This window comes from Bufo gargarizans, chromosome 3 (assembly GCF_014858855.1).
Source record: "Bufo gargarizans isolate SCDJY-AF-19 chromosome 3, ASM1485885v1, whole genome shotgun sequence".
Taxonomy (NCBI): domain Eukaryota; kingdom Metazoa; phylum Chordata; class Amphibia; order Anura; family Bufonidae; genus Bufo; species Bufo gargarizans.
This window is the reverse complement of record NC_058082.1, coordinates 105,038,027-105,053,035: the sequence shown is the minus strand read 5'-3', so window position 1 is coordinate 105,053,035 and position 15,009 is coordinate 105,038,027. Positions and strand designations below refer to the sequence as shown.

General features: G+C 42.7%; 1 protein-coding gene across 1 annotated transcript in view; it reads right to left on the bottom strand.

Moving 5' to 3' along the window:
* Positions 1 to 184: 184 nt before the first annotated feature.
* Positions 185 to 15,009, bottom strand: part of CALCOCO1 (calcium binding and coiled-coil domain 1) — a 66,910-nt gene continuing 52,085 nt past the window's right edge. The window contains exon 13 of the mRNA XM_044284962.1: positions 185 to 1,405. Within this exon, the coding sequence (XP_044140897.1) occupies positions 1,400 to 1,405 (6 nt within the window). The 3' untranslated portion in view covers positions 185 to 1,399. The remainder of the gene's footprint in view (positions 1,406 to 15,009) is intronic.

Sequence of the window (15,009 nt, the reverse complement as noted above, 5' to 3'; positions counted from 1 at the left end):
CCGGATTTTAGTCACCGCCAAGCACTCTCCCCATACAAGTGAACGGCAGTGAACAGAGCCGTCCCCATAGAAATGAATGGAGGGCAGCTGCACATGCGCAGTGCGCCCTCCACCACCTTTCCCTGCTCCGTTCTCAGTGTAAGTGCGGTGGTGGGACCCGCACCTATCAGACAATGGGGGCATATCCTTGCGATATGCCCCCATTGTCTATGATGGGCCAACCCCTTTAATTACAGTTCGGTTCCAAGTTTTGAAGTGGTTTTTCACTGTAATAATCAATTACTGAAGTTATTCAATGAAGTCGCGTGCGACTTTGTGAAAAACTGACTTTGTCTCATTGGAGGCAGTACATTCTAATACTGTACAGAGAAGGATCTCCGTACAGCATTTTAACAAATATTTTAGCGAAGCGGCTTTGGATGTAGCATCTGAAGCTCACTTTGCTATCTCTAATCACAACCTTAATGCTGGCCATACATGTTCCACTGAAAGCTATCCCTTCCGACCACCATATACACAAATGCCTGGCTCGTGCATGCATCCTCAATAGAGAGCCGCTGTCAGAGATGTCTTATCTTCCTTGAGAACATCTGCCATCAGAGAAGAGTCGGGGGCTCTGTACATTAGATGGTCCAGCCGACATTCATCTAACCTGTATGGCCACCTCGACACCAAGTCTACATAACTGAGCAGGGTTACCGTGCTGGTCACTACTTACATCCACATCAGTTTTCTTTCTTCACTTTCTCAAAATCTCCTAAAAAACTAAAAAACATAAGTAAAGTTATACAGTAAGAGGTTATAAAAAAAAAAACCTGACAACTAAAACAGCCTTTAAGAAGATATATAACGTATGGTGACATGTGTACATCTAAATGATCCTTCTGTATATTTTCTACCTTGAGAATATTATTGCTATAAGAGACGGCTGACCAAGTCCTTCATGACAGCTTAGATCTGTGCTTTAGGTGCTTTTCCTATAGAAAACAATGCTGAAGTACATATTAAATGTTCTGCAATTCGGAGCTCTTCTAAGGTAGTGCCGCAATTATACTGCCAGGTGAATATTGCAAATAACCAAAAGTATTAATGTAAAAGGTGACAGTAACTGGTTACACGGGCGCGAGGAGCAGTGGATAATGCTGCAAGGTTACACAAACGTAGCTCTTAGGAGACAGAAGAAAAGGTCCACCCAGAAGCCGATATAAAACTAGCACTGAGTTCTTACTCATAGCCCAGTCATTGCATAATGGTGGCTGTCTGGTGCCAAACTGTACTGGTGCCATACTGGAAAGAAAACACAGGGGTCTTTATAAGAAACAATGTCGTCAGCGTCCTTCTGTATGGGCGCTACTACCACGCTGTTCTATGTAATTCATCTTGTTGGGAGGATATGAGGTTACCACTGCAAGAAAAAAAACAAAAACATAAACCATATATTACAGAGATGAAATAGAAATAGCAGCAGCTCAGCCACAAACATGTTTTAGGACATCCGAAATTGCTTCGTTCAAAACCTCGGATACTGTACGGAGATCTGTCTCCGTACAGTATTAGAATGTATGGGCTCCGATGAGCCGAAGTCAGTTATTCACGAAGTCGCGCAAGACTTTGTTGAATAACTTTGGTAATTGATTTTTAAGTGGAAAACCACTTTAAAACTTGGAACTGAATTCCGCTTCGGTTCAGAGTTACCAGTCGGAACCAAAGCCGAGTTTGGTTCCAACATTAATTTAACCTAAAATATGATCAAATAGCTTTTTAGCACAAAATAAGCACAATGCAATAATAAACATACATTGCCCCCAAAGGCATCCATATCCTTTAAAGGGGTTGTCCAGCTCCAACAACATAGCTCTGTCAACTGTGTAGTCGACGGCGCTTGTAACTGCAGCACCGATCCCACTGACTTAGGAGCAGCGCTAGAGTAACAAGCTGTGTAGTACAGACACTGGAGCTTCACCCAATCAGCTGATCGGTAGGGGTGTGCGGTGTCTGACCACTGCAAATCGGCTAATGATGGGCTATCCAGAGGATGTATCCTGAGGATAGGCCATTACTTAATGAAAGCTGGACAACCCTTTTAAAGAAAGTAAAGTAGTAGTGGTAAAGTAGGATAGCTTTTTAAAATAAGGCAATGCCATCAGACTAAGGGTCCATTCACACGTCCGTTGTTTCTTTCCTGATCTGGTCCGTTTTTTGCGGAACAGATCTGGACCAGTTCTGTACCCATTCATTTTCAATGGGTACAGAAAAAAAATCGGACAGCTCAATGTCTGATTTTTTTTCAGGACCCATTGAAAATAAATGGGTACAGAACTGGTCCAGATCTGTTCCGCAAAAAACGGAACAGATCAGGAAAGAAACAATGGACGTGTGAATGGACCCTAACCGTATTTTCAGTACCATAAAGGGTTTTTCCAGCACTTTTATATTGATGTCCTATCCTCGGAATAGGCATCAATATCTGATTGGTGGGGGTCCAATACCCCACATATCTGACAATCACCTGTTCTGCAGTAGAACTACACAGTCCTGTCCATTGTGTAGCAGACAGAGGTGATTTCTACAGCACTGTTAGCATTCACTGTAATGGGAGCAGCACTGCAGTAACCAGCTCCAACCAGTACATTGTGGACAGAGATGTGTAATAGAAAAGCTGATTGGCAGGGGTGCTGGGTGTTGGACCCCACCCATCAGATATTGATGGCCAACCTTGAGGATAGGCCATCAATGTAAAAGGACTGGGCAACCCCTTCAAATAGAAATTACCTAATATAATGTTAATAGAAGACAGTACCAAACTCGTGCAGCATTTGATTATTGTATAGAGTGGATATAAAAAGTCTACACACCCCTGTTAAAATGTCAGGTTTCTGATGTAAAAAAATGAGACAAAGATAAATCATTTCAGAACTTTTGTGACCTATAAACTGTACAACTCAATTGAAAAACAAACTGAAATCTTTTAGGTAGAGGGAAGAAAAAATCTAAATATAAAATAATATGGTTGCATAAGTGTGAACACCCTTAAACTAATACTTTCTTGAAGCACCTTTTGATTTTATTACAGCACTCAGTCTTTTTGGGTATGAGTCTATCAGCATGGCACATTTTGACTTGGTAAGAGTTGCCCACTCTTCTTTGCAAAAACCCTCCAAATCTGTCAGATTGCGAGGGCATCTCCTGTGCATAGCCCTCTTCAGATCACCCCACAGATTTTCAATCAGATTCAGGTCTGGGCTCTGGCTGGGCCATTCCAAAACTTTAATCTTCTTCTGGTGAAGCCATTCCTTTGTTGATTTGGATGTATGCTTTAGCTCGCTGTCATGCTGAAAGATGAAGTTCCTCTTCATGTTCAGCTTTCTAGCAGAAGCCTGAAGGTTTTGTGCCAATATTGACTGGTATTTGGAACTGTTCATAATTCCCTCTATCTTAACTAAGGCCCCAGTTCCAGCTGAAGAAAAACAGCCCCTTGGCATGATGATGCCACCACCATTCTTCACTGTGGGTATGGTGTTGTTTTGGTGATGTGCAGTGTTCTTTTTGGGCCAAACATATCTTTTGGAATTATGGCCAAAAAGTTCAACCTTGCTTTCATCAGACCATAACACCTTTTCCCACTTGCTTTTGGGAGACTTCAGATGTGTTTTTGCAAAATTTAGCAATGGCTTGGATGTTTTTATTCGTAAGAAAAGGCTTTCGTCTTGCCGCTCTACCCCATAGCCCAGACATATGAAGAATACGGGATTGTTGTCACATGGACCACACAGCCAGTACTCGCCAGATATTCCTGCAGCACCTTTAATGTTGCTGTAGGACTCTTGGTAGCCTCCCAGACCAGTTTTCTTCTCGTCTTTTCATCAATTTTAGAGGGACGTCCAGTTCTTGGTAATGTCACTGTTGTGCCATATTTTCTCCACTTGATGACTGTCTTCACTGTGTTCCATGGTATATCTAATGCCTTGGAAATTCTTTTGTCCCCTTCTCCTGACTGATACCTTTTAACAATGAGATCCCTCTGATGCTTTGGAAGCTCTCTGTGGACCATGGCTTTTGCTGTGGGATGCGACTAAGAAAATTTCAGGAAAGACCAACTAGAGCAGATGAACTTTATTTGGGGTTAATCAGAGGCACTTTAAATGATGGCAGGTGTATGCTGACTCCTATTTAACATGATTTTGAATGTGATTGCTTAATTCTGAACACAGTTACATCCTCAGTTATAAGAGGGTGTGCACACTTATGCAAACACATTTTTATATTTTTTCTTCCCTCTAACTAAATGATTTCACTTTGTTTTTCAATTGAGTTGTACAGTTTATAGGTCACATTAAAGGCGGAAAAAGTTCTGAAATTATTTATCTTTGTCTCATTTTTTTACAGCACAGAAACCTGACATTTTAACAGGGGTGTGTAGACATTTTATATCCACTGTATATATTGCTGTTTCTTCATATATTCTTGTAGTACGCCTGATGAAGGGACTGGTGATGTCTCGAAAGCTCACTATGTAACATCATTACTTCTATTTTTGTTAGCCATTAAAAGGTATCAAACCTGCAATACTCTTATTTTGTTTCTCTTAATGAGAGCACTCAACTAGTTTTCTATTAACCCTTAAACGCATTGCAACGTACAGTTACATTGGGAGACCACTCCATACGTGGCAGATGCTGGCTGTATAATCGCAGGGCCCCGATCAGTTGCCATGACAGCCTGGGGCCTTCGGAAAGTTCCCAGGCCTGTCATGGCTAACTGTCTGAAAAGCCGTGCATGAGACATGGCTTCTTAGGTAGCGTATCAGAATATCATGTACCGCAATAGTGTTCTATTACAGTGTATAGGACAATCGATCAGAAGATGTTCAAGTCCTCTAAGGGGACTAAAAATTACAGTTATAAAAAGTTTTAAAAAAAGTTATAAACACAAAAATAACAATTAGAACTACCTTCCTTTCCCAATTTTACATATAAAAAGAAACAATAAACAAAATAAACATAACAGGCATTGTCGTGTCCGAAAATGTGTTAACTATTAAAATATAAAAATATTTTTCAAGTCTGATGTACACGGTTACTAAAAAAATAAAAATAAAAATGAGTGATTTGAACAAAAAGTTGTATGTACCCGAAAATGGTACCATAAAAACTAAAGTTCACCCCACAAAAAACAAGCCCTCATACAACTCTGCAGACAAAAATATAAAAAAGTTATTGCTTTCACAGTTAATGCTTCTTGGAAATTTGTCAGTGTGACATGGGGTGAAGAGGAATATTGAGGTGAATGGACTTCACATGCACACGGCTATGATTGGCTTAGAAAACACGGTCTGGCCGCAGCTCCCTTGACCCGAACTCAATGTATCATAGTGATTTCTGAAAGTCAGTTTGTATCTAATCGCTATTGCAGTGTATTATGATGATGGGGGTAGCCCCGCAATAAGTTTGTATCATAAATTAGTATGATACAGTTAGTTCGGGTGCCGAGGTTGGCCTGGAAGATGCAGCCGACACTAGGACCACATTTCCAGGATCAATCACGGTCGTGTGTATGATCATGGAGGTCATTTGCTAAGACCGGCTTTTTAGGCCGGGCTTAGTTTCCCCCTTGTGCTACTGTATGTTTAATCTAATTGATGACAAGGCGTACGCATCTATGGCAGTTTCCAGGAGTACATGTTAGTACACACGCCACCGCTACACCCCCTTTCTGCCCAACTGCTCAGCACGGTCTAAAACCGGTTAAAAAGGGACTTGCATCTATATTTCAACTAAGGCTACTTTCACACTGGCGTTTCTGGCTCCGCTTGTGAGATCCGTTTCAGGGCTCTCACAAGCGGCCCAAAACGGATCAGTTCCACCCCAATGCATTACGAATGGATAAGGATCTGTTTAGAATGCATCAATCTGGCTGCGTTTGGTCTCCGTTCCGCTTTTGAGGCGGACACTAAAACGCAGCTTGCAGCGTTTTGGTGTCCGCCTGACGATGCAGAGCCAAACGGATCCGTCCTGACTTACAATGCGGGTCAATGGAGACGGATCCGTACCGAACGCAGGTGTGAAAGTAGCCTTAAATAGTTGCAAGTCCCTTAGTAAATGACCCCCAATGTGTTGCTTCCACAGTAGCACAGTAGGAGGTAGCTTGCAGCAGGCACGTTTTGTGTTTTGCCCTTTGTATGATTCTGATGGCATATAGTTTGTCTTTGTACACTGGTACACTGTGGTGTCAGCTATGTCTCTTAATAGAGAAGTGATGGAACCCTTTGATAAATAGTCAGTTTAATAAATCGCCACCTCCTGCGCTGGCACAAAGACTTGCAGCATTTGTGTCACAGACGTCGTAGGTGGCCTTAATAAATATGGCATTTGCCCAAATTACATCTTTTGACAATGCAATTACACGACAAAACAGGTGTAAGTGCTCTGATAAATCTCCCCCATATGGGTCTGTATTTCCCATTTTTGTCAAGGTGCCTTCTCTCTTTCCCCTTCCTTTTGATATTTCACTTGCTCCTCTCCTCCCCCTTTCTTCAAAAGACTTCCATTTTGATTTTATCCATTACACTTGCAAATTGTGCTGCCTCCTCCTCCCTCCCGGACCCCTATTCTTTCCCTCTCTCATAGCCTCTCTCCCTATGTCTGACTGCAGGAGAAAAGAATCTAATGATGCTGAAAATTGATTCTGAAGCGTCCTGACAATGCTGTACATCTTTCCCCCTCCCCGCCTGCCATCTTTATGGCCTCCGGCTGTAAAAGTCCCTTTTACTCCCACCGGAGAGAGGCGGATTTATATCGGCGCGGAGGCTGCAACCCTTCTCTGCTGTGCCCTATTCCAGAGCAAGGAGGGGAAATGTTCTCCAAATATCACCTGTGTCTCGTGTAGGAAACTTCTGACAGGCAAGGAATTGGAAATCTGCTCCTCATATGTCTTAGCACAGATAATGTCTCATTTGTATACGGTATGAAAACCAACCTGCAGGCCAACATGTCTACTTGTTGTGCATTTTCGGCTTCTGTGTGGTTCTTGATATGAATGATACGTGCTTTCTTACATTATGTATTACATCTCATAGCGTCTATATAGTCGGTTGCTCTTGCAACTATGACAAGTGTGACAACCTGAGCGATGAATGGGGTCAATCTTACTCCGAAATCTACAAATACATTTGTGCTTGCTGTTTTTTCACGTCTGTATTACATTTGATGAGTGCCTAGTTTTTAACTGCCTTAAAGGGGTTGTCTCACTTCAGCAAGTGGCATTTATCATGTAGACAAAGGTAATACAAGGCACTTACTAATGTACTGTGATTGTCCATATTGCCTCCTTTGCTGGCTGGATTCATTTTTCCATCACATAATACACTGCTCGTTTCCAGAGGTTCCGACCACTATGTAATCCAGTAGCGGTGGTCGTGCTTGCACAATATAGGACAAAGCGCTCTCGGCCACCAGAGAGGCCGACATATTTTCCTATACTATAGGACAAAGCTGTATAATGTGCAAGAATGACCACCACTGCTGGATTACAGGGTGGTCGTAACCTCTGGATCTGAGCAGTGTATAACATGAATAAAAAATGAATAAAGCCCATAAAGGAGTCAACATGGACAATCACAATACATTAGTAAGTGGATTGAATTCACTTTCTCTACATGATAAATGCCATTTGTTGATGCGAGACAACCCTTAAAAGGGTTGTGTCACATCAGCAAACAAATTTATTACGTAGAGAAAGTTAATACAAGGCACTTACTAAGTTATTGTGATTGTCCATATCGCTTTCTTTCCTGCCTGGATTCATTTCTCCATCACATTATATACTGCTCGTTTCCATGGTTATGACCATCCTACAATCCAGCAGTGGTGGCCGTGCTTGCAGACTATAGGAAAAAGCACTAGCCTATATGCGTTTCCACGGACTCGGTCACCAGAGAGGCCGACACTTTTTCCTACAGTGTGCAAGGACGGTCACCACTGATAGATTCCAGGGTGGTCGTAACCATGGAAACGAGCAGTGTATAATGTGATGGATAAATGAATCCAGCCAGCAAAAGAAGCAAATGTGGACAATCACAATCTTGTATTAACTTTATCTACATGATAAATTCCACTTGGTGAAGTGACACAACCCTTTTAATGCTTCAGCATACCAAGATACAGTTGTATGTTCCCAACTTCGTGCAGTTTGGTGAAGGCCCTTTTCTGTTCCAGCATGACTGTGCCCCAGTGCACAGAGCAAGGTCCACAAAGTCATGGTTGGAGGAGTATGACTGGTCCGCACAGTCCCCTGACCTCAACTTTATTGAACACCTTTGGGATGAACTAGAATGGAGATTGTGATCTAGGCCCTCTCGTCCAACATCAGTGTCGGACCTCACAAATGTTCTTCTGGAAGTATGGACAACATTCCTACAGACACACTCCAAAATATTGTAGAAAGCCTTCCCAGAAGAGTGGAAGCTGCAAAGGGGGGACCAATTCTGTATTAATCCCTATGGATTTAAAATGGGATGTCATAAAATCTCCTGTAGCCGGAATGTATAGGTGTCCCAGTGTCTTTTGTCCACATGACGTATGCAACAGATAAGAAGCAGAACGGTGACTGCTGATTGCGCCGTCTGAATGTTACATACTGTAGTCCGCAAGTTCTTTTACCCTTGTCCACAGCTAGTATGACTAAGGAAGGTTACTATGCGCTACCTTGCCACTAAACAGCATGGTCCCAAATTCTGCCCCAGTGGAGAATTCAGGGAGCCCATATAGCCATGTTTACACACAAATGCAATTCGAGCACAGCTCTTGGCTATTTCCAACACCCATAAAGTTGAATGGAGCAGTAGCTTAAATGCTTGACCCGCCGCTCCATTCATTCCAATGTGTACAGGGTACCCATCCTAATGATCGGTTGGGACTCCAGTGGTAGGACCTATCCTGTGGATAGGGGATAACTTTCAACAACCGGAATACCCCTTTAAGATAGAAGACAACCCACAAATAGCACATCAACTAAAACAGGTAGACACAAGGTCCTCAACGTTGTATTCTTTAAAGATGTTGGCCACTTTCTGTTTATTTTAATTGACGGGAGCGCCACAGTTCGCATTACACATTACATAGCGGCGGTTCTGTGATAAATCTGTCACAGATCTAGTTAAACCGCTTGTTGTCCACCCTCTCTCTGACTTCTCCTGACTGGACTTCTAAGCTGATTTATGCCCAATCAAACTTTTAATTGGCAGTTCATGTAATGCACAGGCATTCTGGGTTTTTCAGAGTGAATGAAGCACTTTGTAGCCACTTGCCATTGATATGAATGTGAGCCTACTCCCTCAAATCTATTAACTCATATTCCTTTGCAGGGTGTTACGAAGCAGATGTCCTTGAGTGGGACTCGCAGACTCCTCCCTCCTCCCATTGCTAGCATGGTTTCATGCTGGAGGTAACTGGTGAGTTGTTTGTGAGTCGGCCTCATGCTCTTGTAATTTGCCCACTGGCTCCTGGTATTGCCCATACGGCACAGGTAGGTGAGTGTTAGGTCCCCGAGCTACTTGAGAAACCTTGGCGCGGTGCTCGGGCTCAGACATGTCCTACACCGTAGGCTAATCTCTCAATTTTAAAATCAGTTTGAGGGTTTAGTAAGACCACAGAGTGCACCTGTCTTTGCTATTATTTTGTTATATTGCTATATTGATTATCACATCCACATAATTGCTTCTTGTGTAGGATGTCTACTATGGTACTTGTGGTTCGCTGCGGGCATCCTCCACTGTATGCATTTTTGCTGGGGATCATCATTAGCAACGGGCCACAACTGCAGGATTTGCTCCCCTATATATATGCACGACTGCATGTGGGTTTGAGCACTTCCTGCTTGTTTAATACCACGCCATTCTTTTCAGTGTGGATCCACTTTGCCACTTGAACAGATGTAGCTTAGGGCTACTCCTAAGGGCATTATCTAAGTGGCCCCCTGGTATTTATCCTTTAACTCCTGTACAGGGAAACCACCTCCTGGAGTAGCCTCTGTTTAAGTGATGGCTGATCCATGGGAGGGGGCATTATTTACTACATTCACTTCTTCCACATTCTTGGGAGTGGCGCCTTCTATAGTGTTTTATTTTTGAACTAGGTCACAGTTGGATCCATTTACTCTGGTACCATCAGACTAAGTTCACCCACTATTTGCATTTTCCCATTGGGAATGATATTTTTTTTTTCATCTCCCCATAACACTTGTGCTGCCTTCCCTCAATCTCTATTGAATGGCACTTAGATTTTGGTGCCACTTTATCTTACCCTACCTTCACTATAACTCTCTCCACCCTTCTGGCGCCTTTTCCCCAGGGCTCTTAGCCCTGGTGGAACCACTCAACCTCTTTTTTTCTTTCTCCTATTGATCCATGGGAGTCAAGAGACACTGGTGTGGAGCACCAAGGGATCAGGCATCAGACCGAGGTCAGGACAGCATATGAGTGGCAAGAAACAGGTTGTGGCCTACAAGAAAATACAACCAGGCTGATCCTGCAGGGAGGAAGGCCGGTGTGTATGAGACTCCAGAGAATGGGAGTGGAAAAGCAGGTGATCAGGGTGGCGCACGTGCCTGCCAGGGACAGCTGAGAAGTGGCAGGCACAGGTTGCCATCATAACATCGGGTATATGAAAATTTGTTTTCTCAACCTAACAAAACAGTGCTGGAACGGCATTTGCTTCGGATTGGTGAGGGCGAGTATCCATTCTTTTATTTTTTTTAAAGCATTCTGCGCACTGCTAAGAAATTTTTCCCACTGGACAATTTCATTTTTTTTTTTTACCCCTTAAAGACCAGGCCCATTTTTATGTTTTCCTCCCCACATCCCCAGAGTCATAACTGTTTTAACTTTCCATTTACAAATTTTAATACTTTTTTTGTATTATTTATGGCACCATTTAATTTACCATGTATTGTATTGGAAAACAGGAAAAAAAATCCGGTATTTGTGGGATGAAACTGAAAAAAAACACAGAATTCTGCCAAGGTGTTTTGGCTTTAGATATAATATTCTTCACTGTGCACTAAAAATGAAATGATGCCCTTATTCTGCGGGTTAATGCGATTACAGTGATAAAAATTTTGTAGAGTTATTATTTTGTTTTAATACTTAAAAAAAATAAAAACCTTTGAAAATATAAAATTTTTCTTTGCATCACCACTGTCTAACAGCCATAACTTTTTTTTTATATTTCCGTCTACAGAACTGTATGAGTTGTTTTTGTCGGGACAAACTGTAGTTTTTATTGGTATCACTGTTGGGGTACATAAGACTGTTTGATCAATGTTATTCAATTTTTTTGGGGGGGCGCAATGTGTTTTTATTTTTTTTTGATATAACATTAGTTAAGGGGGTGATTTTAATTATTTTTAACTTTTTTTAAAACTTCTTTCACTTTTTACACAATAACTTGAAGCCTTAGGGAGTTAGAACCTGCGATCTTATGATCGGTTGTCCCACAGACCATAACAGATGACTATTGTGGTCAGACCTGAGAACCTTTAGCCAGCTTAGGGCTGTCATGGTAACTGATTGGAGCACCATGATTTTGCTGCCTCTGCCTAACCCCACAGATGCCACGATCACTATTCAGTGCTCCAGATGGCGACCAAAATGGTCGCCAATGCGACTTAGAATTGCAAAATGGCGACAAGATTTTGTACTCTTGTTGCCATTTGCGCCTAGACCCTCCGCTGCTCTGCCTCTTTAAGAAAAAAAGGCTTTCATCCAGCAGACACGCCGCAGACGTCTGCTGGGTGAAGATCCGCCCCTCACACTACCCGGCATAGAGGGTGGGCATGGCTTGGGTTCCTGCATCTTGTGCTCCCGCTTCCAGCAGTCTGGCAAGTTTGGAGTAGAGTCTTTCACCTCACCCCGATTGGCTAGTAGTTTTCCCGCCCATTGCTCGCGCGGTCACCGCCCCTTCACGTGTATTCGCTGCTGCACGAACAACGCTCGTTTCTATTGGATGGTTGTCATTCTCCTCCTGTGTCCTGCTCGCTGATTGGCTTGTGAGTGTGGTGGGCGGAAGCGTTGCCTGTGTGTTGTCTCGGCTGGCGTGTACATAGATCCTAAGAAGGGAACTGGCCATGTTATGTGCTGGGTGAGTGTTTGCTGTGTGACAACTTTGCAAATAAAGTTACATGTTCTTGAGAAGGGACATGCTTGTAGTGGCCTACACGGTGTTGTATATTGACGCTGACCAGTCCAGACAAAACATTTATCTTCAAAATGGAACTCCCTTTTAAACTCCTCTTGCCACACTGCATCAAATTGAAGATGTCTGCTTGCTGTTGGTGAATGCAGACAGTCATGCTTACATCCAAAACCTGCAATCCAGTGTTAAATGCCATGCTTTATCTACACTGATACATTGTAATGGAACCTCAGCTGTAATAAGTAGAAGGTTAAGATAGTTTTCAGTGTCCCAGTGGCTGACTGCAAGCAGAGAGTTTGCAAATAGTGAGGTAGTAACACACAGTAAATAAACTCAAATGTACAGAGGCTGAAAACCCATCCTGGTGACAGAGCTGTTAGTTTGTTACAATGTATCAGTGTAGCTTGGTGCTGTACTCCTGGTGAGGGTAAGAGGGGTTTTACCCCAGCGTCTCTTAGTAGCTAAAAGGTTGGAGAGGAGAACATAGCATCCAAATCTAAATTATGTGCTTTAGGGCTCATGCACACGACCATATGTTTTTTGTGGTCCGCAAAAAACTGATCTGCAAAAAATACGGCTGACATTCATGTGCATTCTGTATTTTGCAGAACGGAACAGTCGCCCCTTAATAGAACAGTCCTATCCGTGTCCGTTATGCGGACAATAATAGGACATATTCTATTTTTGGGGGGAACGGAAATACAGACATACGGAAACGGAATGTACACAAAGTAACTTCCGTTTTGTTTGGCAGACCCATTGAAGTGAATGGTTCCTTATACGGCCCGCAAAAAAAAAAACTGAACGGACACAGAAAGAAAATACGTTTGTGTGCATGGGCCCTTACTCTGTCAAGGAAAGTTTTTGTTTGGATGCGATTCTCGAAAAAGCAGACAAGCAGCGGAGGTCTGGAAGAGAATGAGCCAGGACCTAGCACCTAGGGATTACCAATGCTAATCTGGCTAGTCTGACAGGTCATGGAAATGAGTGCGCAACCCCTTTAACTGCGTGTAGCTTAGAAAACCCCATGCCCCTAAGCATCCTAGCTATATTATATGTATTTTAAATAAGCTACTTTCACACTAGGAGGTTATAGCTTTGCAGTTAGAATGACATTTCCCCCCTTAACCTTTTATATATTAAAATAGCTTTATGAGGCGAAACCTGCTATTTTAAATATTCCGTTTAGTAGATGGTGCACTTTAGCTGTCAGATACCCATCGCTTACTACGCGCCTTACTCCTGGGTCCTGGCGGTAAAAAGGTTGACATAAAATTATCACGATTCTTGTATAGAAGACAAATGATCAATCTGTGGCTTAACCAACCTCCCATATACACAACAGGCGGTGAGTGGAGTAGATTTTGCTCCCCTAGCAGTCAATCCGGCAATCAATAAATGTAATCAAACAAGTAAGTGGCTGAGATCAGGTATACGTATCACACAGAGTAGCCGTTTTCATTCAGTTTTTTGCGTTGCGTATACGGAACCATTCATTTCAATGGATCAGCGAAAAAAAAAAAAAAAAAAAAAAAAAGGGAAGGTACTCAGTATGCCTTCCGTTTTCGTATTTCCTTTTTTCCGTTCTGATCAAAGATAGAATACGTCCTATTATTGTCCGCATAACGGATAAGGATAGTACTGTTCTATTAGGGGCCAGCTGTTCGGTTCCACAAAAAACGGAATGCACACGGATGTCATCCGTATTTTTTGTGGATCCATTTTTTGCAAACCGCAAAATACTGAAAAAGCCATACGGTCATGTGAAAGAGGCCTAATTTCACAACTGGCGATTCTCAGACAGCCAAGTGTTACCAAGGCAGACAATCAAAACTGTTCTGCAGTAAGTGTGCTGCATGTGATCATAAATTGCTATAACCTGCTTAATGGACCTGCAAACTAACTAGGCATGGAGGTACATTTCATTTGACCCCTGACGGCTGGCACTTGCAGCATGCACCCCACACTGCAGATTTATAGGCACTCTGCACGGTCTGTACAGCGAGACATAAGGGAGATGCCTACCTGCAGAACAAGTAGGTATCTTTATATTCTACAGTCTGAGAAAGGTGTTTCAGATGTAAAGACCAGAACTGGAGACATATAACTGTAAAGGGATATGGTAGTACAGAGTGTCGTAAAAACAATGTGCTCAAACTACAGAGCAGATGGGTGATAGAAAACAAGAAAGAAGACGCCAGCGTGAACAGATCAATGGTTTTGGTTCCAGCTGGAGACGGCAATAAGCAAATTGCTTGTGCTAAATGCTCCAGAATGCGTAACCGCTGCTCGTGTAGAAGAAAGGCTTTCTTCTACACGAGCAGCGGTTACACACCTTTGTGTGTAACAGTTTTGCTGCCAGAATCAGGCTGATTCTCGCAGCAAAAGTGTTACACACAAAGGTGATACTGGAAAAACATCCTATTAGGGAGCTTCAGAAAATCTGATGAAATTAAAAGTTAATGCTTTGAGATGTCCGCAGAGCTTGGCGCTATCATTCACCCCGTGTTCTGAACTCTGTGTGGTCTTCAATGGCCGAAGATCTTAATTTGACGCACAGGGAGTAGCTGACCGCGAGTCGTTTCCTGTCCTTTGTACAGTCTCCGTCTTTGTTAGTTTTAATGCACCTGAAGGTACATGTGGGTAGGGAGGGCAAAGTGGGGTTAGGACTTAGAGACTTGTTTCTGACGGTAAAACTAACAAAGTGTATTGGCAAGCTGTCGGCTTTACCCTGTAAAATGCCCCCCCTGAGAATCTACAGATAAGGCAAAGGTGAAAAACAAGGGGCTTAAATCTGGACCTTCTTACAGTATATAAATCA